Source organism: Cuculus canorus, chromosome 34, assembly GCF_017976375.1.
Source record: "Cuculus canorus isolate bCucCan1 chromosome 34, bCucCan1.pri, whole genome shotgun sequence".
In the NCBI taxonomy this organism is placed as follows: domain Eukaryota; kingdom Metazoa; phylum Chordata; class Aves; order Cuculiformes; family Cuculidae; genus Cuculus; species Cuculus canorus.
In genome coordinates this window covers 1383376-1409890 of record NC_071434.1, presented here as the reverse complement: position 1 = coordinate 1409890, position 26515 = coordinate 1383376, and the positions used below count along the sequence as shown (strand labels likewise).

General features: G+C 57.2%; 3 protein-coding genes across 3 annotated transcripts in view; 1 reads left to right on the top strand and 2 right to left on the bottom strand.

Annotated features, from left to right (window-relative positions):
* Positions 1-677: 677 nt before the first annotated feature.
* On the bottom strand, positions 678-2203 carry TRMT112 (tRNA methyltransferase activator subunit 11-2; the record flags this gene model as incomplete). Its single annotated transcript, XM_054052568.1, has 2 exons — positions 2078-2203; positions 678-807 (listed from the first exon to the last, which is right to left on the bottom strand). Coding segments are annotated over exons 1-2 (211 nt in total), but the record flags the coding sequence as incomplete, so codon positions are not given.
* A 1384-nt stretch (positions 2204-3587) lies between these two features.
* Positions 3588-19089, bottom strand: SLC3A2 (solute carrier family 3 member 2). The gene is made up of 9 exons (XM_054052550.1): positions 18669-19089; positions 13338-13514; positions 12465-12559; positions 11495-11563; positions 10844-10905; positions 8979-9159; positions 7072-7218; positions 5727-5783; positions 3588-4209 (listed from the first exon to the last, which is right to left on the bottom strand). The coding sequence occupies exons 1-9, from the start codon at positions 19084-19086 to the stop codon at positions 3823-3825; spliced, it is 1593 nt and encodes a 530-aa protein (XP_053908525.1). The 5' UTR covers positions 19087-19089; the 3' UTR covers positions 3588-3822.
* A 2933-nt stretch (positions 19090-22022) lies between these two features.
* Positions 22023-26515, top strand: part of SART1 (spliceosome associated factor 1, recruiter of U4/U6.U5 tri-snRNP) — a 51132-nt gene continuing 46639 nt past the window's right edge. The window contains exons 1-3 of the mRNA XM_054052465.1: positions 22023-22604; positions 24420-24474; positions 24601-24656. Of these exons, the coding sequence (XP_053908440.1) occupies positions 22280-22604; positions 24420-24474; positions 24601-24656 (436 nt within the window). The 5' untranslated portion in view covers positions 22023-22279. The remainder of the gene's footprint in view (positions 22605-24419; positions 24475-24600; positions 24657-26515) is intronic.

Sequence of the window (26515 nt, the reverse complement as noted above, 5' to 3'; positions counted from 1 at the left end):
CCCTCCCCTCTGCCCCACAGCCCCTCCCCTCTGCCCCACAGCCCCTCCCCTCTGCCCCACAGCCCCTCCCCTCTGCCCCACAGCCCCTCCCCTCTGCCCCACAGCCCCTCCCCTCTGCCCCACAGCCCCTCCCCTCCCCACATCCCTCCCCTTCTGCCCCACAGCACCCTCCCCTCCTCGCCCCACAGCCCCTCCCCTCTTGCCCCACAGCCCCCCCCTCTGCTACCCCACAGCCCCTCCCCTCTTCCCCAACAGCCCCCTCCCCTGCCCACACAGCCCCTTCCCCTCTGCCCCCACAGCCCCCTCCCCTCTGCCCCACAGCCCCTCCCCTCTGCCCCACAGCCCCTCCCCTCTTCCCCACAGCCTCCCCTCTGCCCCACATCCCCTCCCCTCTGCCCCACAGCCCCTTCCCTCTGCCCCACAGCTGCCCCATAGCCCCTCCCCTCTGCCCCACAGCCCCTCCCCTCTTCCCCACAGCCCCTCCCCTCTTCCCCACAGCCCCTCCCCTCTGCCCCACAGCCCCTCCCCTCTTCCCCACAGCCTCCCCTCTGCCCCACATCCCCTCCCCTCTGCCCCACAGCCCCTCCCCTCTTCCCCACAGCCCCTTCCCTCTGCCCCACAGCTGCCCCATAGCCCCTCCCCTCTGCCCCACAGCCCCTCCCCTGCCCCATAGCTGCCCCATAGCCGCCCCATAGCGCCCCTCACGCTGTCGGCCGCCTCCCGCAGCGCCGCCCAGCGCAGACGCGGCACCAATCGCGCCACGAAGGCCGCGTTGAAGGGCACCGGACGAACCCCCACCTGCTCCGCCTGGACCAGTATAAACCAGTATAAACCAGTATAAACCAGTATGGACCAGTAAACGCCGACAGAGATGAAGAAAAACCAGTAGAAACCAGTTCAGGGCAGGAAGGTGAAAGGAAAGAAAGAAACCAGTAAGACCAGTGCTCTCCCAGTTGGGTAATGGGAGGTTTAAGGAGTCTCCCAGTATAAACCAGTGCCCCCCCCCAACCCAGCCCAGTGCTCTCCCAGTTCCCCCAGTCCCATCCCAGGCCCTCAAAATCCCACCCCAGTTCTTCCCAGTCCCATCCCAGTGCCTCCCAGTCCCCTCCCAGTTCCATCTCAATCCCTCCCAGTGCCTCCCAGTCCCCCCAGTGCTCTCCCAGTCCTTCCCACCCCATCCCAATCCCTCCCAGTCCTTCCCAGTGCCCTCCCAAACCCATCCCAGTCCCCCCCAGTTCATCCCAGTTCCCTCAATCCCAACCCAGTCGCTCCCAGTCCCACACCACTCCTTCCCAGTCAATCCCAGTGCCTCCGATTCCTTCCCAGTCAATCCCAGTGCCTCCCAGTCCCACCTCAGTCCTTCCCAGTCCCATCCCAATCCCTCCCAGTGCCTCCCAGTCCTTCCCAGTGCTCTCCCAGTCCCTCCCAATCCCATCCCAGTCCCCTCCCAGTTCCCTCAATCCCAACCCAGTTGCTCCCAGTCCCACACCACTCCTTCCCAGTCCATCCCAGTGCCTCCCAGTTCCACCTCAGTCCTTCCCAGTCCCATCCCAATCCCTCACAGTGCTCTCCCAGTCCCTCCCAATCTCATCCCAGTCCCCCCCAGTCCCCTCAATCCCCATCCCAGTCGCTCCCAGTCCCACACCACTCCTTCCCAATCCCTCCCAATCCCATCCCAGTCCCCCCCAGTTCATCCCAGTCCCTTCCCAGTTCCCACAATCCCCATCCCAGTTGCTCCCAGTTCCACACCACTCCTTCCCAGTCCCATCCCAGTCCTCTCCATTCCCCTCCCAGTGCTCCCAGTCCTTCCCAGTGCCATCCCAGTGCCTCCCAATCCTATCGCAGTCCCTCCCAGTTCCCTCAATCCCCTCCCAGTGCCTCCCAGTCCCCTCCCAGTCCCCTTCCAATCCTATCCCAGTCCCTCCCCGTGCTCCCAGTCCCCTCCCAGTCCATCCCAGTCCCCTCCCAGTGCCTCCCAGTTCCCTCAGTCCCCTCCCAGTCCATCCCAGTCCCCTCCCAGTGCCTCCCAGTTCCCTCAATCCCCTCCCAGTCCCCCCCCCAGTGCTCCCAGTCCCACCCTGATGCGGAGGGGGAAGCCCCCCCCGGGCCTCAGTCCCCGCACGTGGGAGCTCAGCAGGTTGTGGGTGAGCAGCTTCATCGCCGCTACTTCCGCTTCCGGTGAGGCAGAGGGGTGGGACTTCCGGTCACGCAGGGCGGGAAACCCGGCAGCGCGAGGCGGGACCGGAAGTGAACAAAGTGCCCCTCCCACGGGGCTTCGCAGCCCCACACGTGACCCCTCAGCCCCACAAGTGACCCACAAGTACTCCCTCAGCCCCACAAGTGCCCCTTCAGCCCCACAAGTAACTCCTCAGCCCCACAGGAGCCCCACTAATGACCCCGTCAGCCCCACAAGTGCTCCCTCAGCCCCATAAGTCCCCCACAAGTGCCCCTTCAGCCCCACAAGTGCCCTCTCAGCCCCACAAATGACCCCCTCAGCCCCACAAGTGCCCTCTCAGCCCCACAAGTGCTCCTTCAGCCCCACAAGTGACCCACAAGTGCTCTCAACCCCACAAGTGACCCATAAGTGACCCTTTAGCCCCACAAGTGCCCTCTCAGCCCTACAAGTAACTCCTCAGCCCCACAGGAGCCCCACTAATGACCCCGTCAGCCCCACAAGTGCCCCTTCAGCCCCACAAGTGCCCTCTCAGCCCCACAAATGACCCCGTCAGCCCCACAAGTGCCCCCCAGCCCCATAGGAGCCCCACTAATGACCTCCTCAGCCCCACAAGTGACCTCTCTCAGCCCCACAAGTGCCCCTCAAAGTGCCCCCTCAGCCCCACAAATACCTCTTCAGCCCCACAAGTACCTCTCAGCCCCCCAAGTGCACAAATCAACTCCTTTATTATGGAGGGCAGCGCCCCAAAGCCCCAAAGGATGTGGGGCAGAGAGTCCCCTGAGCCCCATAGCGATGGGGGGGGGGACCCCAAAATGACCCCCCAGATTGGGGGGGAGGGGAGTGCTGTGTTCCCCCTTGTTGGGGGTCTGGAAGCTGCCCCACACGTGTGGGTCGCAGCGCGGGGTGTGTGTGGGGTGTTGGTTAGGGGGCGCCCCCCAAGTTGTGGGTCGTGGGGGGGCTCAAGGCCACATGTGGATGCTCTGAGGGAACCCCTCTGCCCCCCAAGTTGAGGGTCCTGAAGGCGCTATGGGGCAGGGGGGCTCCTATGGGTCAGGAGATCGCTATGGGGCAGTCGCTATGGGTCCAGAAGGATCTATGGGGCAGTTGCTATGGGTCAGGAGGTCCCTGTGGGACAGTTCCTATGGGTCCAGAAGGATCTATGGGGCAGTCACTATGGCTCAGAGGCCCTGTATGGGTCAGAAAGCCTCTATGGGGCAGTCGCTATGGGTCAGGAAGTCCCTATGGGGCACTCGCTATGGGTCACAGCCAATCTATGGGGCAGCTGCCATGGGTCAGGAGATCCCTATGGGTCCTGAAGTCCTCTGTGGGTCAGTCGCTATGGGTCACGGCCAATCTATGGGGCAGCCGCTATGGGTCAGGAGATCCCTATGAGTCCTGAAGGCCTCTGTGGGTCTTGAAGGCCTCTGTGGGTCAGTCGCTATAGGTCACGGCCAATCTATGGGGCAGCCGCTATGGGTCAGGAGATCCCTGTGGGGGCTCTGCGGGCGCTGCTATAGGTCAAAGCAAATCTATGGGTCAGTCCCTACACTCCAACACAAATCTATGGGTCAAAGCAGATCTATAGGGCACCGAAACTCATCTATGGGGCAGCAGCTATGGGTCACAACGGATCTATGGGGCAGCCGCTATGGGTCGGGGGGAAAGCTGAGCAGTAAACCCTCGTAGGGCAGGAGCTGGAGGGCCCCCAAATCCACCTGTGGGTCTTTGGTGGGGACAAGGTGGGTGCTGAGACGCAGCGCGGCGCTATGGGGCAGCCGTGGGTCGCGCAGCTCCAGGGGCCCCACAGCCTGCGCCGTGGGGTTCAGTACCAGCAGGAACCGCTCGCTCTGGTCCCAACGCCGTAGGAGAGCTGCTATGGGGCTGGAGGAGGCCGCTGTGGGGCTGGAGGAGGCCGCTATGGGGCTGGAGGAGGCCGCTATGGGGCTGAGAGCGATGGCGTCGCCCATAGCCAAAGAGCGCTCGCGTAGCCGTAGGGCGCCGAGGCGGCGGCACAGCCCCAGGAGCCATTGGGCCTGTGGGGAGGAAGGGGTTAACGACGCTGCGACCCACAAGTGCCCCATAAGTGCCTTCTCTGCCCCATAAGTGCCTCCAATAATAACCCCATAATCAAAACAGGGCGCGCGGTCCCTTTAAGAGCTCCCGCGGGGCAGCGCTGGCCACGCCCCCTCTCAGAGAAAGCCACGCCCACTGCCCGCACGCAGTCACGTGGCACTGATGGGCCCCAGTAACCAAAGCCACGCCTCCTCCCATATAAGGCAACGCCCACTGCGCACCCGCCCCCTCAGTTGAGGCCACGCCCCCTCTCAATAGCCCCGCCCACCTCACCCTCCATTCCTGCCCCCCTCCATCACTCCCTAATTAGCCCCCCCAGAACCCCCAATTAACACTCGCAGACCCCCTAATTCGCCCCCCACCCCCTAATTAACCCCCCAAACCCCATAATTACTCCTCAGACCCCCTAATTAGCCCCCAGACCCCTAATTAGCCCACCCAAATGCCCTCCAGACCCCCTAATTAGACCCCATCCCTTAATTAGTCCCCCACACCCCCATAAATGCCCCCAGATACCCTAATTAACACTCTCATACCCTCTAATTAGCGACCCCACCCCTTAAACGCCCCTCACTCCCCCTAATTAGCCCCCACCCCCTAAATGCCCCCCAAACCTCCTTATTAGTCCCCCAGAGCCCTAATTAGTCTCCTAGAGCCCCTCATTAGTCACCCAGACCCCTAATTAGCCTCCTAGAGCCCCTCATTAGTCACCCAGAGCCCTAATTAGCACCCCTAGAACTCCTAATTAGACCCCCAAACCCCTAATTAGCCTCCCAGAGCCCCTCATTAGCCCCCCAGACCCCTAATTAGCCTCCTAGAGCCCCTCATTAGTCACCCAGACCCCTAATTAGCCTCCTAGAGCCCCTCATTAGTCACCCAGAGCCCTAATTAGCACCCCTAGAACTCCTAATTAGACCCCCAAACCCCTAATTAGCCTCCCAGAGCCCCTCATTAGCCCCCCAGACCCCTAATTAGCCTCCTAGAGCCCCTCATTAGTCACCCAGACCCCTAATTAGCACCTCTAGAACCCCTAATTAGCACCCCAGACCCCTAATTAGCCTCCTAGAGCCCCAGAACTCTAATTAGCCCCCAATGCCTAAATACCCCCCAGACCCCCTAATTAATACCCCCAGACCCCCTAATTAACCCCACACCCCCTAATTAGCCCCACTAATTAACACCCCCACCCCCTCCTGCCCTCCCAAATCACTCTTAAGTGCCCCCCCACTCCCTAAATACCCCCCCAAACCCACTAATTAACCCCCACTCCTAATTACCACAACACCACCCGCCTTAATTAACCCCCTCTACCCCTGCCCCCCCCCCCCCCAATTACCACCTTAGGATCCCCCCCTTTTAATTACCCCCCCAAATCACACCCCACCCCCCCCAAATCCCCACTTTACCCACTTTAGGTGCCCCCCCCCTTAATTACCCCCCCTTTTAATTACCCCTCCCCTAATTAACCCCTCCTCACCTCAGTCTCGTTCCCCTCCTCCACGGAGTCAATGAGCTCCCACGGCATCTCGGGGGGCTGCGCGGGGGGAGGGGGGAGGGTCAGGACCCCCAAATCCCGACCCCCAACCCCCTAATTGCCTCCCCAACCCCCTAATTGCCCCCTCCCCCCTTTTTGCCCCCCTTTTCCCCTCCCCCGTTTTGCTCCTTTTCCCCCTTCCCCCCCTTTTCCCCCCTCCCTTTTTCCTCCCTCCCACCCCTTTGCCCCCCTTCCCCCCTTTTTGCCCCCTTCCCCCCTTTTTGCCCCCTTTCCCCCCTTTTTGCCCCCGTTTCCCCCCTTCTGCCCCCCTTTCCCCCTTTTTCCCCTTCCCCCCTTTTTGCCCCCCTTTCCCCCCTTCCTGCCTCCCTTTCCCCTTTTTGCCCCCCCTTTCCCCCTCTCCCCCCTTTTTGCCCTCCTTTTTGCCCCCCCTTCCCCCCTTTTTGCCCCCCCTTTCCCCCTCTCCCCCCTTTTTGCCCCCCTCCTTTTTGCCCCCCTCCCCCTTTTTGCCCCTTCCCCCCCTTTTCCCCCCTCCCTTTTTCCTCCCTCCCACCCCTTTGCCCCCCCTTCCCCCCTTTTTGCCCCCGTTTCCCCCCTTCTGCCCCCCTTCCCCCCTTTTTCCCCCTTCCCCCCTTTTTGCCCCCCTTCCTGCCCCCCTTTCCCCTTTTTGCCCCCCTTTCCCCCCTTCCTGCCCCCCTTTCCCCTTTTTGCCCCCTCTTTCCCCCTCTCCCCCCTTTTTGCCCTCCTTTTTGCCCCCCCTTCCCCTTTTTGCCCCCTTTTTGCCCCCCCTTTCCCCCTCTCCCCCCTTTTGCCCTCCTTTTTGCCCCCCTCCCCCCCTTTTGCCCCCTTTTTGCCCCTTCCCCCCTTTGCCCCCTCTTTTCACCCCTTTTTGCCCCCCTTTTCCTCCTCTCCCCCCTTTCCCCATTTTTGCCCCCCCTTTCCCCCTCTCTCCTTTTGCCCCCCTTCCCCCCTCCCCCCTTTTTGCCCCCCCTCCCCCCTTTTGCCCCTTCCCCCCCTTTGCCCCCCCTTTGCTCCCCCTTTTTGCCCCCCTTTGCCCTCCTTTCCCCCGCCACCCTTTTCGCCCCCCTTTTCTCCCTCTCCCCCTTTTTGTCCCCCTCCCACCCCTATCTGCCCCCCCTTTTCCCCCTCTACCCCTTCCCCCTTCCCCCTTTTTGCCCCCCTTCCGCCCTCCCCCCTTTTGCCCCCCTTTCCCCTCCCACCCCTTTTTGGCCCCCCTTTTTACCCCCTCTCTCCCCCCCCTTTTTGCCCCTCCCACCCCTCTGCCCCCCCTTCCCCCTCCCCACCCCATTTGCCCCCCCCATCCCCTCACCTCCTGCCCCCCCTCGGGGGGGTCTCTCAGCCCTATCTCGTCGCCATAGCTGATCACGGGGGTCCCCGGGAGGGCCCAGAGCAGAAGCAGCCGCTGCGCCGTCAGGTGGGGGGACAGCGACGCCATGTGCGCCCACGGGGACCCCACCTTTGGGGAAGGTGAAATGTGGGGGTGAGGAGAGGGAAATGGGGGGGGTGTGGGGAGAAAAATGGGGGGGAGAGAGGGAAAGGGGGGGGAATGCAGGTGGGGGGGAAAATGGGGGTGAAAATAGGGGGAAAATGGGGGTGAGGAGAGAAAATAGAGGGAAAATGGGGGTGATGAGGGGGAAAATGGGGGGAAATGGGGGTGAAAATGGGGTAAGGGGAAAAATGGGGCTGATGAGGGGAAAAATGGGAGTGAGGAAGGGAAATGGGGGGAAATGGGGGTGAGGAAAGGATGTGGGGGTGAAAATGGGGTGAGGGAGAAAAATGGTGAGAAATGGGGGGAAAATGGGGGCGACGAGGGGAAAAATGGGAGTGAGGAGAGAAAATAGGGGGAAAACGGTGAGGAGGAAAATGGCGGGAAAATGGGGGTGAGGGAGAAAAATGGGGGTGAAGGAGGAAAAATGGTGGGAAAATGGGGGTGAGGGGAAAAATGGCAGAAAAATAGTAGTAAGGGGGAAAATGGGAGTCAGGAGGAAAAATGGGAAAATGGGGGTGAGGGGGGAAATGGCAGGAAAATGAGGGTGAAGGGAAAAAATGGGGGTGAGGGGAAAAAATGGGGGGAAAATGGCGGTGAGGGGGAAATGGCGGGAAAATGGGGTGGGGGGAAATGGGGGTGAGGGGCAAAATGGCGGGAAATGGCGGTGAGGGGGAAAGTGGGGTGAGGGGAAAAATGGGGGGAAAATGGTGGTGAGGGGGAAATGGCGGGAAAATGGGGTGAGGGGGGAAACGGGGGTGAGGGGGAAAATGGGGGAAAAGGGGGGGTGAGGGGAAAAATGGGGGTGAAGGGAAAAATAGAGAGAAAATGGGGTGAGGGGAAAAATGGCAGGAAAATGGGGGTGAGGGGAAAATGGAGGTGAGAAATGAGCGTGTGAGGGGGAAATGGGGGAAATTGGCGGTGAGGGGAGAAAAGGAGGAAATGGGGGTGAAGGGGGAAACGCGGTGAGGGGAGAAAATGGCGGGAAAATGGGGGTGGGGGAAATGGGGGGAAAACGGGTGAAAGAAATAGAGAAAATGGGGTGAGGGGGGAAAAGGGGGAAATAGGGATGGGGGAAGTAGGGCGGTAAAATGGGGGTGAGGGGAGAAAATGGGGTGAGGGGAGAAAATGGGGGGAAATGGGGGTGAGGAGGGAAAATGGGGGGAAATGGGGGTGAGAAGGGAAAACGGGGTGGGGGAAACGGGAAAATGGGTGTGAGGGGGAAAACAGGGTGGGGGGAAAATGGCAGGAAAATGGGGGTGAGAGGAAAAATGGGATGAGGGGGGAAAATAGAAGGAAAATAGGGTGAGAAAAGAAAATAGAGAGAAAAGGGGGGTGAGGGGAGAAAATGGTGGGAAAATGGGGGTGAGAGGAAAAATGGGGTGAGGGGGGAAATGGGGGTGAGGGCGGAATAGAAAGAAAATGGGGGTGAGGGGGGAAAATGGAAGGAAAATGGGGGTGAGAGGAGAAAATAGAGAAAAAATAGGGGTGAGGGGAGAAAATGGTGGGAAAATGGGGGTGAGAGGAAAAATGGGGTGAGGGCGGAATAGAAGGAAAATGGGGGTGAGGGAGAAAAATGGTGGCAAAATGGGGGTGAAAAACGAGGGTGTGGGTGAGAAATGGGGGGAAATGGCGGTGAGGGAGAAAATGGGGGACATGGGGGTGAGGGGGAAACAGGAGACGTAGGAAAGGATTTTGGGGTTCGGGGGGCCAGTTTTGGGGTGACTCACGGCCCAGGCGAGTTTGGTCTCTGGCAGCAGGAACTGGAGCAGTTGTTGGGGGACGTCGTCCGGGGGGGTCGAAGGGCTGAGAGCCTCCAGGAATCGCCCCAAAACCACCGCCAGTCCCGATTCCTCCATGACACTCCGTAAACGGGGGGCGTCAACCAGCCGGGAACCCCCTAGCAGCACTCTGGGGGGGCAGAAAACGGGGTGAAGGGGGGGAAAAAGGGGGGTGAAAGTAGTAAAAAGGGGGAAAGGGCGGCAAAAAGGGGGTGAGAGTGGGTAAAAATGGGGGTGAGGGGGGGAAAATGGGGGGTAAAAAAGGGGTGAAGGGATAAAAAAAGGGGGTGAGGGTGTAAAAATGGGGGTAAAAAGGGAGTGAGAGGGTAAAAAACCGGGGGGAGGGGGTAAAAATGGGGGTGAGTGGAATAAAAATGGGGGGAGGAGGAAAAAAGGGAGACGAGAGGGAAAAAGTGGGTAAAAAGGGGGGGATGGTATAGAAAAGGGGGTAAAAAGGGGGTGAGGGGAATAAAAACGGGGTGTGAGGGGGTAAAAAGCAGGAAGGGGGTAAAAAAGGAGGGAAGGGAGTTAAAAAAGACAGGAAGGGGGTAGAAAAGGGGGTGAAGAGGATAAAAAGTAGGGTAAGAAGAGGGTGAGGGAAGTAAAAAAGGGGTGGGGTAGAAAAGTTGGTGATGGGTACAAAAAGAAGAATAAAAGGAGTGAGAAGATAAAAAGGGGTGAAGACAGTAAAAAAGGAGTGAAAGGAATAAAAAGGGGTGAAGGGAAGATAAAGGGGTGAAAAAACGAGGTGAAAGGGGTAAAAAACGAGGTGAAAGGGGTAAAAAAGGAGAGAGAAATAAAGGAGGGCGTAAAAAGGGGGAGAGGGGGTAAAAAGGGGGAGAGGGGGTAAAAAGGGGGAGAGGGGGTAAAAAGGGGGAGAGGGGGTAAAAAGGGGAGGGGAGTAAAAGGGGGAGGGGAGTAAAAGGGGGAGGGGAGTAAAAGGGGGAGGGGGGCAAAAAGGGGGAGGGGGGCAAAAAGGGGGAGAGGGGGCAAAAAGGGGGAGAGGGGGCCAAAAAGGGGGAGAGGGGGGCAAAAGGGGGAGAGGGGGGCAAAAAGGGGGAGAGGGGGGCAAAAAGGGGGAGAGGGGGGCAAAAAGGGGGAGAGGGGGGCAAAAAGGGGGAGAGGGGGCAAAAAGGGGGAGAGGGGGGCAAAAAGGGGGAGAGGGGAGCAAAAAGGGGGAGAGGGGAGCAAAAAGGGGGAGAGGGGGGCAAAAAGGGGGAGAGGGAGTAAAAAGGGGGAGAGGGGATAAAAAGGGGGAGAGGGGATAAAAAGGGGGAGAGGGGATAAAAAGGGGGAGAGGGAGTAGAGAGGGGTAAAAAGGGGGAGAGGGGGTAAAAAGGGGGGGAGGGGATAAAAAGGAGGTGAAAGGGATATAAAAGAAGATGAAAGCAGTAAAAAGGGGGGAGAAATAAAACAGTTAAAAAGGCGGAGAAAAGATAAAAAGGTGGAGAGAGAATAAAAAGGGATAAAAAGAATGAAGAGTAAAAAGAGGGTAAAAAGCGGAGAGGGATAAAAAGGGGTAAAAAGAGTGATGGATAAAAAGGGGATAAAAAGAGAAGAGGGGGTAAAAAGAGTGATGGATAAAAAGGGGATAAAAAGCGGAGGGGGGTAAAAAGGGGTAAAAAGAGTGATCAGAAAAAAAGGGGTAAAAAAGAGGAAAAAAGTAAAAAAGGAAAGAGGAGCTGAAAAGGGGGACTGAAAGGAAGAAGAGCTGAAAGGGAGATTAGTTGGGGGGCAGTTTTGTTGGGGGCGCAGTTTCCAGGGGGGCAGTTATGGGGGGGGAAGTTTCCGGGGGGCAGTTTTGGGGGGAGCACCTGTCGATGCCGTCGTCTCTTTGGCGCTCAGTGAGATTCCTCCACTCGGCGAGAACTGTGGGCTGAAATGGGGGTCAGAGCTGCCCCATAGCGACCCACAGTGCTCCATAGCGGTGCCCCATAGCGACCCACAGTGCCCCATAGCACTGCCCCATAGTGATCCATAGGAACCCACAGTGACCCATAGCGCTGCTCCATATTGCCCCACACCGCTGCCCCATAGTGCACCCCAGCCCCATATTGCCCCATAGCCCCCCTCAGCCCCATAGCTCCCTCTCCTGCCCCATAGCTCCCCTCAGCCCCATACCTCCCTCTCCTGCCCCATAGCTCCCTCCCTTGCACCATAGCCCCCCTCAGCCCCATAGCTCCCTCTCTTGCCCCATAGCCCCCCTCAGCCCCATAGCTCCCTCTCTTGCCCCATAGCTCCCTCCCCTGCCCCATAGCCCCCCTCAGCCCCATAGCTCCCTCCCCTGCCCCACAGCTCCCTCCCCTGCACCATAGCCCCCCTCAGCCCCATAGCTCCCTCCCCTGCCCCATAGCACCCCTCAGCCCCGTAGCTCCCTCCCCTGCCCCATAGCCCCCCTCAGCCCCATAGCTCCCTCCCCCGCCCCATAGCTCCCTCCCCAGCCCCACAGCGCCCCACAGCCTCACCGGGAGCTCTTCGATGCCGTCGATGAAGAAGCCGCTGACGCCGCGCTCCAACCACACGTTCAGCGCTCGCTATGGGGCACAGAGAGGAGAGGGTCAGCGCTCTGCCCCATAGCGCAGCGCCCCACAACACCCCCTGCCCCATAACCAACCCCAAACCCCCTTTATTACCTCATAACCACCCCCAAACCCTTTCTCTGCCCCATAACCCTCTTTACTGCTCCATAATTGCCCCATAACCCCTTTCTCTGCCCCATAACCCGCCCCCTAAACCCCCTTCTCTGCCCCATAATCCCCTTTATTGCCCCATAACCACCCCCCAAACCCCTTCTCTGACCCATAGCCCCCTTTACTGCCCCATAACTGACCCCAAACCCCTTCTCTGCCCCATAACTGCCCCATAATCACCCCATAACCCCCTTCTCTGCCCCATAACCACCTTTACTGCTCCATAATTACCCCATAACCGCCTTCTCTGCCCCATAACCACCCCCCAAACCCCTTCTCTGCCCCATAAGCCCCTTTACTGCCCCATAACCACCCCCAAACCCCCTTCTCTGCCCCATAACCACCCCCAAGCCCCTTCTCTGCCCCATAACTGCCCCATAGCCGCCCCCAAAATCCCCTTCTCTGCCCCATAACCACCTTTACTGCTCCATAATTACCCCATAACCGCCTTCTCTGCCCCATAACCACCCCCCAAACCCCTTCTCTGCCCCATAACCACCTTTATTGCCCCATAACCCCCTTTAATACCCCATAACCGCCTCCAAAACCCTTCTCTGCCCCATAACCACCTTTACTGCCCCATAACTGCCCCCAAACCCCTTTCTCTGCCCCATAACCGCCTTTATTACCCCATAACCCCTTCTCTGCCTCATAACCGCCCCATAATCCCCTCTCTCTGCCCCATAACCCCCTTTTATTGCCCCATAACCGCCCCCCCCCGCTCGCCGTGGGGCGCCCCACATACCGTCACCCCCGTCAGGAATTGGGGGTCCTTCTCCGCCCCCATCCAGGCCGACCCCTTCCCAGGATTTGGGGTCACATCCACCAACACCTGCAGCCCTGGAAGGGGGGGAAAAAAGGGGGTTCAGAACCCCCCAACTCCCCCCCCCTTCTTGTTTTGGGGTCCCCCCTTTACCTCAGGCCCCCCCAAAACCTCTCATCCCCCCATTTTTGGGGTTCACCCCCATTTTGGGGGTTCTCCCCCCATTCCCACCCCCATTTTTAGGGTTCTCCCCCCACTTCTACCCCCATTTTTAGGGTTCACCCCCATTTTCGGGGTCTCCCCCCATTTCCACCTCCATTTTTGGGGTTCTCCCTTTATTCCCACCCCCATTTTTGGGGTCTCCCCCCATTCCCATCCCCATTTTTGGGGGTTCTCCCCCCATTCCCACCCCCATTTTTGGGGTTCTCCCCCCATTCCCACCCCCATTTTTAGGGTTCTCCCCCCATTTCCACCCCCATTTTCGGGGTCTCCCCCCATTCCCAGCCCCATTTTTGGGGTTCTCGCTTTATTCCCACCCCCATTTTTGGGGTCTCCCCCCATTTCCACCCCCATTTTTGGGGTTCACCCCCTATTTCTACCCCCATTTTTAGGGTTCACCCCCATTTTTGGGGTCCCCCCATTCCCACCCCCATTTCCACCCCCATTTTTGGGGTCTCCCCCCATTCCCACCCCCATTTTAGGGCTCTCACTCCCATTTTCACCCCTATTTTTGGGCTCTTCCCCCCCATTTCCACCCCAATTTTTGGGGCTCACCCCCATTTTTGGGGTCCCCCCCATTTCCACCCCCTCCCCCTCAGTTTTGGGGTCCCCCCCGGGTTTTTGGGGTGCTCTCACCCCTCTTTCTGGCAGCGCTGAGGAGGTCCTGGAAGTCCTGGAGGGTCCCGAGTTGGGGGTCGAGTTGATCCAAGGAGAGATTTTTGGGGTCCCCCCCAGGGATTTGGGGGTGCAGCGGCCCCAACACCAACCCCCGCACCTGCAGCCCCGCCACGTGCTCCAGACGCTGCGCAACGCCTGCACCCCAAAAACAGGGGGGACCCCAAAAGTTAGACACACGACACCCCCAGAATTCAAACACTGAACCCCAAAATTCAAACACTGAACCCCAAAATGCAAACACTGAACCCCCAAATTTGGGGTTTCTGTCCTCAAATTGAGACCCTGAACCCCAAAACTGAGCTGCTGTACCCCAAAATTGAGCTTCTGCACCCCAAAAGTAGACCCTGAACCCCAAAATTGAGACTCTGAACCCCCAAACTGAGCTCCTGAACCCCAAATTGAGACCCTGAACCCCAAAATTGAGCTCTTGAACCCCAAAATTGAGGTTTTAGAGCCCAAAATCAGACCCCAAACCCCAAAATTGGATCCTGTACCCCAAAATTGAGCTCTTGTACCCCAAAACTAAGCTCCTGCACCCCAAAATTGAGACCCAGAACCCCAAAACTGAGCTCCTGTACCCCAAAATTGAGACCCAGAACCCCAAAACTGAGCTCCTGCACCCCAAATGTAGACCCTGAACCCCAAAATTGAGACCAGAACACCAAAATTGAACTCCCGAACCCCAAAATTGAGACCCTGAACCCCAAAATCGAGGTTTTAGAGCCCAAAATCAGACCCCAAACCCCCCAAATTGGATCCTGTACCCCAAAATTGAGCTCCTGCGCCCCAAAAGTAGACCCTGAACCCCAAAATTGAGCTCCTGAACCCCAAAATTGAGACCGGAACCCCAAAACTGAGACCCTGAACCCCCTAAATTGTATCCTGTACCCCAAAATTGAGCTCTTGCACCCCAAAAGCAGACCCTGAACCCCAAAATTGAGCTCTTGTACCCCAAAATTCAAACCCTGAACCCCAAAATGGAGCTCTTCTGCCCGAAAACTGAGCCCCTGGACCCCAAAATTGAGCTCCTGCACCCCAAAAGTAGACCCTGAACCCCAAAATTGAGCTCTTGAACCCCAAAATCGAGGTTTTAGACCTCAAAATCAGACCCTAAACCCCAAAAGAAAGACCCTGTACCCCAAAATCAGACCCTGGACCCCCAAACTGAGCCCCTGAACCCCAAAACTGAGATTTTAGAGCCCAAAATCAGACTCCAAACCCCAAAAGAAACACTCTGTACCCCAAATTCAGACCCTGTACCCCAAAACTGACCTCTTGTACCCCAAAATTCAGGTTTTAGAGCTCAAAATCATACCCTGAACCCCCAAATCCAATCCTGGACTCCAAAACTGAACCCCTGAACCCCAAAACTGAGATTTTAGAGCCCAAAATCAGACTCCAAACCCCCCAAAAGACTCTGTACCCCAAAAAAAGCAGATTTTTAGTGCCAAAATCAGACCTCAAACCCCGATCGACAAACACAGTACCCCAAAAATCAGACCCCGTAACCCCAAAACTGAGCTCTTGCACCCCAAAACTGAGCCCCCCCAAGATCTGAACTCCTGTACCCCAAAATCAAACCCAACCCCCCAACATCGATACCCCTTTATCCCCCAAATCACCATTTTCACCCCAAAACCGAGCTCTGTAACCCCAAAACAAAGACTCTGAACCCCAAAACTCCGCTCCTACACCCCCAAAATGGACTGAGACCCCCCCCAAAACCCCCTTCAAGATTTGGGGTCCCCCCCAGTGCTGAGTCACTGCCCCCCCCCCCCCCGGACAGTCATGGGGTTCCACGTGGGGTGGGGGGGGGGGGAAACTGGGAGGGACTGGGAATGGGGGGGGGGGGTCACAAATAAGGGGTCCCTTTGGCTTTTGGGGTCCCTTTGGAGTGAGGGGTCACAAACAGGGGGTCCCTTTTGGGGTTCAGGGTCCCTTTGGAGTGGGGGGTCACAAACAGGGGGTCCCTTTTGGGGTTCAGGGTCCCTTTTGAGTGTAGTGGGGTCACAAGGGTTCTTTTTGGGGTTCAGGGGTCAGAAATGGGGCTTCCTTTTGGGGTTCAGGATCTCTTTGGAATGTGGGGGCCACAAATGCGGTCCCTTTTGGGGTTCAGGGTCCCTTTGGAATGAGGGGGGTCACAGATAATGCTTCTTTTTGGGGTTCAGGGGTCACAAAAGGGGTTCCTTTTTGGGGTTCAGTGTCCCTTTGGAATGGGGGGGTCACAAACGGGATCCCTTTTGGGGTTCAGGGTCCCTTTGGGTTTATGGGGGTCACAATTAACCCTTTCTTTCGGGGTTTTTTTTGGGGGTCCCCCCTTTTTAACCACTCACCCTTAAGCTCCCCGGCGAAGGCTTTCGGGGGGGCCCTGTAGAGCGCCCCCATTTCCCACCAGGGGCGCCCCCAGATAGGAGTCCCCTTTGGGGTTAGGGGGGTCACACATAAGGGTTCTTTTGGGGGTTTTGGGGGTCCCTTTGGAATGGGGGGGGGTCACAGATAAGGGTTCTTTTAGGGGTTCAGGGTCCCTTTTGAGTGTAGTGGGGTCCCAGATAATGCTTCTTTTTGGGGTTCAGGGGATCAGAAATGCGGTTTCCTTTTGGGGTTCAGAGTCCCTTCGGATTGGGGGGGGTCACAGATAAGGGTTCTTTTGGGGGTTCAGAGTGCCTTTGGAATGTGGGGGAGTCACAGATAAGGATTCTTTTGGGGGTTCAGGGGGTCACAAATGGGGCTTCCTTTTGGGGTTCAGAGTCCCTTTGGAATGTGGGGGTCACAGATAAGGGTTCTTTTGGGGGTTCAGAGTCCCTTTGGAACGTGGGGGTCACAGATAACGCTTCTTTTTGGGGTTCAGGGGGTCACAAAAGGGGTTCCTTTTTGGGGTTCAGAGTCCCTTTGGAATGGGGGGGCCACAAACGGGATCGCTTTTGGGGTTCAGGGTCCTTTTGGGCTTATGTGGGTCACAATTAACCCTTTCTTTCGGGGTTTTTTTTTGGGGTCCCCCCCCCTTTTTTTTACCCACTCACCTTTAAGCTCGCCGGCGAAGGCTTTCGGGGGGGCCCTGTAGAGCGCCCCCATTTCCCACCAGGGGCGCCCCCAGATAGGAGTTCCCTTCGGGGTTAGGGGGGTCACACATAAGGGTTCTTTTGGGGGTTTTGGGGGTCCCTTTGGAATGGGGGGGGGGTCACAGATAAGGGTTCTTTTAGGGGTTCAGGGTCCCTTTTGAGTGTAGTGGGGTCCCAGATAATGCTTCTTTTTGGGGTTCAGGGGATCAGAAATGCGGTTTCCTTTTGGGGTTCAGAGTCCCTTCGGATTGGGGGGGGTCACAGATAAAGGTTCTTTTGGGGGTTCAGAGTGCCTTTGGAATGTGGGGGAGTCACAGATAAGGATTCTTTTGGGGGTTCAGGGGGTCACAAATGGGGCTTCCTTTTGGGGTTCAGAGTCCCTTTGGAATGTGGGGGTCACAGATAAGGGTTCTTTTGGGGGTTCAGAGTCCCTTTGGAACGTGGGGGTCACAGATAACGCTTCTTTTTGGCGTTCAGGGGGTCACAAAAGGGGTTCCCTTTTGGGGTTCAGAGTCCCTTTGGAATGTGGGGGTCACAGATAAGGGTTCTTTTTGGGATTCAGGGGGTCACAAAAGGGGTTCCCTTTTGGGGTTCCCGATCTCTTTGGAATGGGGGGGCCACAAACGGGATCCCTTTTGGGGTTCAGGGTCCCTTTGGGCTTATGGGGGTCACAAATAACCCTTTCTTTTGGGGTTTTTTTTGGTGTCCCCCCCCCTTTTTTTTACCCACTCACCTTTAAGCTCGCCGGCGAAGGCTTTCGGGGGGGCCCTGTAGAGCGCCCCCATTTCCCACCAGGGGCGCCCCCAGACAGGAGTCCCCTTTGGGGTTAGGGGGGTCACACATAAGGGTTCTTTTGGGGGTTTTGGGGGTCCCTTTGGAATGGGGGGGGGTCACAGATAAGGGTTCTTTTAGGGGTTCAGGGTCCCTTTTGAGTGTAGTGGGGTCCCAGATAATGCTTCTTTTTGGGGTTCAGGGGATCAGAAATGCGGTTTCCTTTTGGGGTTCAGAGTCCCTTCGGATTGGGGGGGGTCACAGATAAGGGTTCTTTTGGGGGTTCAGAGTGCCTTTGGAATGTGGGGGAGTCACAGATAAGGATTCTTTTGGGGGTTCAGGGGGTCACAAATGGGGCTTCCTTTTGGGGTTCAGAGTCCCTTTGGAATGTGGGGGTCACAGATAAGGGTTCTTTTGGGGGTTCAGAGTCCCTTTGGAACGTGGGGGTCACAGATAACGCTTCTTTTTGGGGTTCAGGGGGGTCACAAAAGGGGTTCCCTTTTGGGGTTCAGGGTCCCTTTGGAATGGGGGGGCCACAAACGGGATCGCTTTTGGGGTTCAGGGTCCTTTTGGGCTTATGGGGGTCACAATTAACCCTTTCTTTCGGGGTTTTTTTTTGGGGTCCCCCCCCCCTTTTTTTTACCCACTCACCTTTAAGCTCGCCGGCGAAGGCTTTCGGGGGGGCCCTGTAGAGCGCCCCCATTTCCCACCAGGGGCGCCCCCAGATATGGGTTCCCTTTGGCATTTGGGGGTCCCTTTGGGGTGGGGGGGGTCACAAACAGGGGGTCCCTTTTGGGGTTCAGTGTCCCTTTGGATTGGGGGGGGGGTCACAGATAAGGATTCTTTTGGGGGTTCAGAGTCCCTTTTGAGTGTAGTGGGGTCACAAAAAACACTTCTTTTTGGGGTTTTGGGGGTCACAAATGGGGGTTCCTTTTGGGGTTCAGAGTCCCTTTGGAATGGGGGGGTCACAGATAAGGGTTCTTTTGGGGGTTTTGGGGGTCCCTTTGGATTGGGGGGGGGATCACAGATAGGGGTTCTTTTGGGGTTCAGAGTCCCTTTGGAACGTGGGGGTCACTGATAAGGATTCTTTTTGGGATTCAGGGGGTCACAAAAGGGGTTCCCTTTTGGGGTTCACGATCTCTTTGGAATGGGGGGGTCACAGATATGGGTTCTTTTGGGGGTTCAGAGTCCCTTTGGAATGTGGGGGTCACAGATAAGGGTTCTTTTGGGGGTTCAGAGTCCCTTTGGAACGTGGGGGTCACAGATAACGCTTCTTTTTGGGGTTCAGGGGGTCACAAAAGGGGTTCCCTTTTGGGGTTCACGATCTCTTTGGAATGGGGGGGGTCAGAAAGACGACCCCTTTTGGGGTTCAGCATCTGTTTGCAATAAAGAGGTCACAAATAACCCTTTCTTTTGGGGTTTTTTTTTGGGGTCCCCCCCCCTTTTTTTACCCACTCACCTTTAAGCTCGCCGGCGAAGGCTTTCGGGGGGGCCCTGTAGAGCGCCCCCATTTCCCACCAGGCGCGGGGGGGCAGCGGGCGGCAGCGGGGGGCGCGCGCCACGATGGCGGCGGCCGCTCCCAACATTCCCAACCATCCCAACCAAAACACGAGGAGGAGCACCGCCCGCGCCTTCTTCCAGGGGGGACTCTCGGCCGCGCGTAACAACTCTTCCTTCCCCAATCCCGTAAATTTCCCTCCGGAAATTCCTTCCCTTCTTCCCAATCCTTCCTCTTCGCTTCCCACTTTCACCAATCCGTTCTTTTCCGCAGGAAGAGGAACTTGGGGGGCTCTTTCTTCCTCTTCCGCCGCCATCGGTTGTTTTTCCGCTTCCAACGCCGAAAGCTCCAAAGCGCGGGGGGGCGCTTCCGCTTCCATGGTCTGGAATGGGAAAAGGGGGACCCCAAAATATTTAAAGGGGGGGGGTCAGACACCCCCAAAATACTCTGATGGCTTTAAATCCCCCCCCACGGCACCCCAATATCCTATGGGAATTCTGATAACCCCTGTGTGCCCCAATATCCTTTGGGAATACTGACCCCCCCCCACAGCACCCCAATATCCATTGGGAATTCTGACCCCCCCACAGCACCCCAAAATATATTAGGAGGGCTGAGACCCCCCCAGTGCACCCCAATATGCTATAGGAATTCTGAGACCCCCCCGTGCACCCCAATATCCATTGGGAGTCCTGATCCCTCTGTGCACCCCAATATCCATTGGGAATACTGACCCCCCCCACCCAGCACCCCAATATCATTTAGGGGGACTGAGACACCCCCCAGTGCACCCCAATATCCTTTAGGGGGACTGAGACACCCCCCAGTGCACCCCAATATCCTATGGGAATTCTTACAACCCCTGTGCGCCCCAATATCCTATGGGAATACTGACCCCCACCCAGCACCCCAATATCATTTAGGGGGACTGAGACCCCCCCCAGTGCACCCCAATATCCGTTGGGGGACTGAGACCCCCCCAGTGCACCCCAATATCCTTTAGGGGGACTGAGACCCCCACAGCACCCCAATATCCTATGGGAATTCTGACAACCCCTGTGCGCCCCAATATCCTATGGGAATACTGACACCCCCCCCAGCACCCCGATATCTGTTGGGAATCCTGACCCCTCTGTGCACCCCAAAATCCGTTGGGGGACTGAACCCCCCCCACGCACCCCAATATCCGTTGGGGGACTGAGACCCCCCCAGTGCACCCCAATATCCGTTGGGAACACTGAGACGCCCCCCGTGCACCCCAATATCCATTGGGAATCCTGACCCCGCCTGTGCACCCCAATATCCATTGGGAACACTGAGACTCCCCCAGTACACCCCAATATTCTTTGGGGGGTCAATGCACCCCAATATCCTTTTGGGGGGACTGAGACTCCCTCACGCATCCCAATATCCATTGGGAACACTGAGACCCCCTCCGTGCACCCCAATATCCATTGGGAGATTGAGGACCCCCCCCCATGCACCCCAATATCCATTGGGAATCCTGACCCCTCTGTGCACCCCAACATCCTTTGGGGGGACTGAGACACCCCCCCGCACCCCAATATCCTTTGGGGGGGACTGAGACCCCCCCCCCCGCGCACCCCAAAATCCTCTTAGGAGGACCCTGGGATTCTCTGTAGAGACTCCTACACCCCCTCCAGACACCCCAAAACTCTCAGGGGGACCCCAAAAACCTGTCTGGACAACCCAAACCCCTTAAGGGGGAATCTGGGATACTCTGGGGGACCCCCAAAACCCCTTTGGGGGACCCTGAAATCCACAGGGGGACCCCAAAATCCCTCAGGGAGGAGCTTAGGATCCACTCTGGGCTCCCCAAAACCTCTTTGGGGACCCTAAAATTCACAGGGGGACCCCAAAAACCCTAAGGGAGGCACTGAGGATCCTCTCTGGGAACCCCAAAGCCCCTCCAGACACCCCAAAACTCCCCGAGGGACCCCAAAATCCCTCAGGGAGGAGCTTAGGATCCTCTCTGGGACCCCCAAAACCTCTTTGGGGACCCCAAAATCCTTGAGAGGACCCCAAAATCCTTAAGAGAAGGAGCTTAGGCTCCTCTCTGGGACCCCAAAACCTCCCTGGTGACCCCAAAATTCACAGGGAGACCCCAAAGCCTCTCTGGGAACCCTAAAATTCACAGAGGGACCCCAAAAACCCTCAGGGAGGCGCTTAGAATCCTCTCTGGGAACCCCAAAGCCCCTCCAGACACCCCAAAACTCCCCGAGGGACCCCAAAATCCCTCAGGGAGGAGCTTAGGATCCTCTCTGGGACCCCCAAAACCCCTTTGGGGACCCCAAAAGCCTTGAAGGAACCCCAAAAGCCTTGAGGGGAGGAGCGTAGGCTCTTCTCTGGGTCCTGAAAACCTCTTCGGGGACCCCAAAATTTTCAGGGAGACCCCAAAACCTCTTTGGGAACCCTAAAATTCACAGGGGGACCCCAAAATCCCTCAAGGAAGCGCTCAGGAGCCTCTCTGGGAACCCCAAAGCCCCTCTAGACACCCCAAAACTTCCCAAAGGACCCCAAAATCCATAGGGGAAAAGCTTAGGATCCTCTTTGAGACCCCCAATAGTCTCGAGGGGACCCCAAAAGCCTTGAGGGGACCCCAAAAGCCTCGAGAGGACCCCAAAAGCCTCGAGGAGTGCCTGGAATTCTCCCTGAAAACCTCAAATTCCCTGTAGGGGACCCCAAAATTCTCAGCGGGACCCCAAAATCCTTAAGGGAGAAACTTGGGGTCTTCCCTGGAACCCCAAAATCTCTCCTCTGCCGCCCTCCCCCCCTCCATTACCTCCGCGTCGCCTCTGATCGCAGTGAAGGGGCGGGGCTGAGGCGCCATCTTTTATAGCCGCGCGTGGCCACGCCCCCTCCGGCCTCAGGCCACGCCCCTCCGTCGTCTAACCACACCCCTCATTCCCCATCGCCGCTCCCCTCCCGCCCCAGGCCACGCCCCTCCATCCCTCAGCCACGCCTCCTCCCGCCCCGTTCAAAGTGCGCGTGGGGGGGGCGCGCAACCCTTCGTTAAATGAGGCGACATTTTCAGCCTCTATAGGGGCTCGAGGGGCCCTCTAACCGCTCAATCCCACCCTTCGTAACGGTTCTGAGGGTTCTGGATCCTCCCAGTCCTCTCCATCCCCCCCTCAAGTTCCACCATTAAGCCTCCCCCCCCAAGCCGCCATATGGTTTCTTCCACTCCCGCCGCCATTTTTTTCTGGCCTTTCATCCCCTGCCATTTTGTTGACCTTGAAAGGCGCGGTAGCGCCGCCATCTTAGTTTCTCTGTAATGAGCGCTTAAGGATAAGAGTACCGCCGACTTATTGCACCTCCAGGTCTGCGCCATTTTGGTTGCCGTTACACTCAAGGCTCTTCCTTTACCCCTGAAACGCCGCCATCTTGTTGCTCAAGCGGGCGCCGCCATTTTGCTACCGCCCACAGGCATTACCCTAGCCGCCGCCGCCATCTTGTTGTACGGCATCGCTCCGCCATTTTGCTCGCCCCCCCGGAAGTCACTCCGCGCGGGCGGAAGTGGCTCAGTCCGTACCGGAAGTGGCGCCTCCGCCATGGGTTCGGCGAAGAAGCGGGGCGGCTCTGAGGCGGCGGAGGAACCGGCGGCGGCGGCTCCGGGAGGGGGAAGCGCAGGAGGAGGAGGTGGAGGTGGTGGAGGTGGTAGTTCGGGGCGTCCCCGCGAGCACCGCAAACACCGGCACCGTGGCGGGGAGCGACGGGGAAAGAGGAGCCGCTCCCGGGGCGAACGGGGAGGAGGAGGATCATCATCAGGAGGATCGAGGAGAGCGGCCGGCGAGGAGCCGAGCAGGGGGAGCCATGGCCGGAGCGGAGACGGCGAGAGGAGGCGGCGAGAGCGGCGAGAGGAGCGGGAGGACGGCGGTGAGGGGGCAGGAACGGGGCTTTGGGGGTGCGGGGGAGGGGGTACGGGGGGGTCAGAAGGGGATTTGGGGGTCCTAAAGAGGGAATAGGGGGAGTTTAGGGGGTGTAAGTGGGGGGTTTGGGGGCACGGGGAGGGGATTTGGGGGCAAGAAGGGGGTTTGGGGGGGTAAGAAGGGGTTTTGGGGGGCAAGGAGGGGATTTGGGGGGTAAGAAGGGGATTTGGGGGGTCTTAAAGAGGGAATAGGGGGAGTTTGGGGGGTGTAAGTGTGGGGTTTGGGGGGTTTAGGGGCATGGGGAGGGGGTTTGAGGGGGGACGAAGGGGGTTTGGGGGGTAAGAAGGGGATTTGGGGTGGGAAGAAGGGGATTTGAGGGGATAAGAATGGGATTTGGGGGGTCAAAAGGGGATTTGGGGGCTGTGTGGGGTCTTAAAGAGGGAATAGGGGGAGTTTGAGGGGTGTCAGTGTGGGGTTTGGGGGGGTTGTGGGCACGGGGAGGGGATTTGGGGGCCAAGAAGGGGATTTGGGGGGGCAAGGAGGGGATGTGGGGGGACAAGGAGGGGGTTTGGGGGGGTAAGAAGGGCATTTGGGGGGTGTGTGGGGTCTTAAAGAGGGAATAGGGGGAGTTTGGGGGGTGCAAGTGTGGGGCTTGGGGGGGTGGGGGGCACGGGGAGGGGATTTGGGGGGGCAGGAAGGGGATTTGGGGGGGTGCGTGGGTTCCTAGAGAGGAGATTTGAGGGATTTGGGGGGTACAAGAGTGGTATTTGGGGTGGTGGAGGGCACGGGGAGGGGGTTTGGGGGGGCAAGGAGGGGATTTGGGGGGAAGAAAGGGGCTTGGGGGGTAAGAAAGGGATTTAGGGGAGCAAGAAGAGGATTTTGAGGGGTAAGAAGGGGATTTTGGGGGGTAAGAAGAGGATTTTGGGGGGTAAGAAGAGGATTTTGGGGGGTAAGAAGGGGTTTGGGGGCCTAAAGAAGGGGTTTGGGGGGATAAGAAGAGGACTTGGGGGTTACAGGGAGGAGGTTTGGAGGAGTTGAGTGGTATATAAAGGGGTTTTGGGGGGTGTTTGGGGCGGACGGAGAAGATTTAGGGGTGTTGGGAGGGATTTGGGGGAGTAAGAAGGGGATTTGGGGGTGTAAGAAGGGAATTTGGGGGCATAAGAAAGGGATTTGGGGGCGTAAGAAAGGAATTTGGGGTGTAGGGAAGGAATTTGGGGTGTAGGGAAGGAATTTGGGGTGTAGGGAAGGAATTTGGGGCGTAAGAAGGGGATTTGGGGGCATAAGAAGGGAATTTGGGGTGTAAGAAGGGAATTTGGGGTGTAAGAAAGGGATTTGGGGGCGTAAGAAGGGAATTTGGGGGCATAAGAAAGGAATTTTGGGGTATAAGAAGGGGATTTGGGGTGTAAGAAAGGAATTTGGGGGCGTAAAAAGGGGATTTGGGGGCGTCAGAAGGGGATTTGGGGTGTAAGAAGGGAATGTGGGGGCGTAAGAAGGGAATTTGGGGGCGTAAGAAGGGAATTTGGGACGTAAGAAGGGAATTCGGGGCGTAAAAAGGGAATTTGGGGGCGCAAGAAGGGAATTTGGGGGTGCAAGAAGGGGATTTGGGGGCGTATGAAGGGGATTTGGGGGCGTAAGAAGGGAATTCGGGGGCGTAAAGGGGATTTAGGGGGTGTAGAGAGAAGGTTTGGGGGTTCTGAGGGGTTTGGGGGGCACAGGGAGGGGATTTAGGGGGGCTGGGAGGTTTTGGGGGTGCCCCAAGAAGACGATTTTGGGGGTGTCAAGAGGTTTAATTAATTAACGACCCCTAATTAATCCCTTTCAGCTCCTCCCGCCAAAACCCCCGTGGGGGAAACCTCTCTCAGCGTTGAAGAGACCAAGTGAGACACCCCCCGCGACCCCCCAAAACCCCCTCAATTTGGGGGTCCCCCATCCCCAAACCCCCTTAATTTGGGGGTCCACTCCCCAATTTGGGGGTTCCCCCTTCATTTTTTCTCCTCTCTCAGCAAACTCCGGGCAAAACTGGGGCTGAAACCGCTGGATTCGGCGCCGGCCAAGAAAGGTGAGGACCCCCCGAACCCCCATTTTGGGGTACCCCTCTTTTTGCCCCCCATTTTTCTTCATTTTGAGTTATTTTCTCAATTTTTTATCTGTAATTTGGGGGTTTTTTTCAATTTGATATAATTTTGGTTCTCTTTGTTCCGCGTTTTGGGGTTCTTACGTTTCAATTCCTCGTTGAAATCACCGTATTTTGGGGTCCCCCCCACTTTACTCCCTTATTTTATGCCCCATTCCCACAAATTTTGGGGTTCTTCTCACTTTGTTCCCCCTTTTTTACCCCCATTTTGGGCTCTCCTTGTTTTGCCCCCCCCCATTCCACCGTATTTTCTCATTTTCCACCATTTTGGGGCCGTTCTTCCACCATTTTGAGTTCCTCCACGTTACTTTGCCTCCGTATTTTTTTGTGTTTTGGGGTTCCGCCATTATTTTGGGGTTCCTTTCCTGTTCCACCCCCCAGAAATGGGGACACAGGAGGAGAAAGTGGTGACCGCGGCTCTGAACCCCCTCATTCCCACCATTTTGTGCCTTTTCCCGCCATTTTGTGTTTTTTCTACCACCATTTTCCCCCTTTCCCTCCCATTTTCTCCCCTCTATTCCCCTAATTTTGGGGTTCTCTCCCTATTTTGGGGTCCCCCCACATTTTATACCCCCAGAGATGGGGATAAAGGAGGACCCGGTGGCGTTTGAGCTTCTGAACCCCCTCATTCCCACCATTTTAGGCCCCTTCCGCCATTTTGTGCTCCTTCTCCCACTATTTTCCCCCTTTCCCTCCCATTTTCTCCCCTCTGTTCCCCCAATTCTGGGGTTCTCTCTCTATTTTAGGGTCCCCCACATTTTGTACCCCCAGAGATGAGGATAAAGAAGGACCCAGTGGTGGTTGAGCCTCTGAATCCCCTCATTCTTACCATTTTGAGCCCTTTTCCGCCATTTTGTGCTCCTTCTCTCACCATTTTCCCCCTTTCCCTCCCATTTTTTCTTTTCTATTCCCCCAATTTTGGGGTTCTCTCTCTATTTTGGCGTCCCCCCACATTTTATACCCCTAGAGATGCGGATAAAGGAGGACTCGATGGCGTTTGAGCCTCTGAACCCCCTCATTCCCACCATTTTGAGCCCTTTTCTGCCATTTTGTGCCCCTTCTTCCGCCATTTTCTCCCTTTTCCTCCCATTTTCTCCCCTCTATTCCCCCAATTTTGGGGTTCTGTCTCTATTTTGGGGTCCCCCCACATTTTGTACCCCCAGAGATGTGGATAAAGAAGGACCTGATGGCGTTTGAGCTTTTGAACCCCCTCATTCCCACTATTTTGTGCCTTTTTCCTCCATTTTGTGCCCCTTCTTCCACCATTTTCCCCTTTTCTCCCTCATTTTCTCCTCTCTATTCCCCCAATTTTGGGGTTCACTCTCTATTTTGGGGTCCCCCCACATTTTATGCCCCCAGAGATGGGGTTAAAGAAGGACCCGGTGGCGTTTGAGCTTCTGAACCTCCTCATTCCCACCATTTTGAGCCCCTTTCCGCCATTTTGTGCCCCTTCTTCCACCATTTTCCTCCCTTTCCCTCCCATTTTCTCCCCTCTATTCCCCTAATTTTGGAGTTCTCTCTCTATTTGGGGGTCCCCCCACATTTTATACCCCCAGAATTGGGGACAAAGGAGGACCCGGTGGCGTTTGAGCCTCTGAACCCCCTCATTCCCACCATTTTGAGCCCTTTTCCGCCATTTTGTGCTTCTTCTCCCACCATTTTCCCCCTTTTCCTCCCATTTTCTCTTTTCTATTCCCCCAATTTTGGGGTCCTTTCTCTATTTTGGGGTTCCCCCACATTTTGTACCCCCAGAGATGGGGGTAAAGGAGGACCCGGTGGCGTTT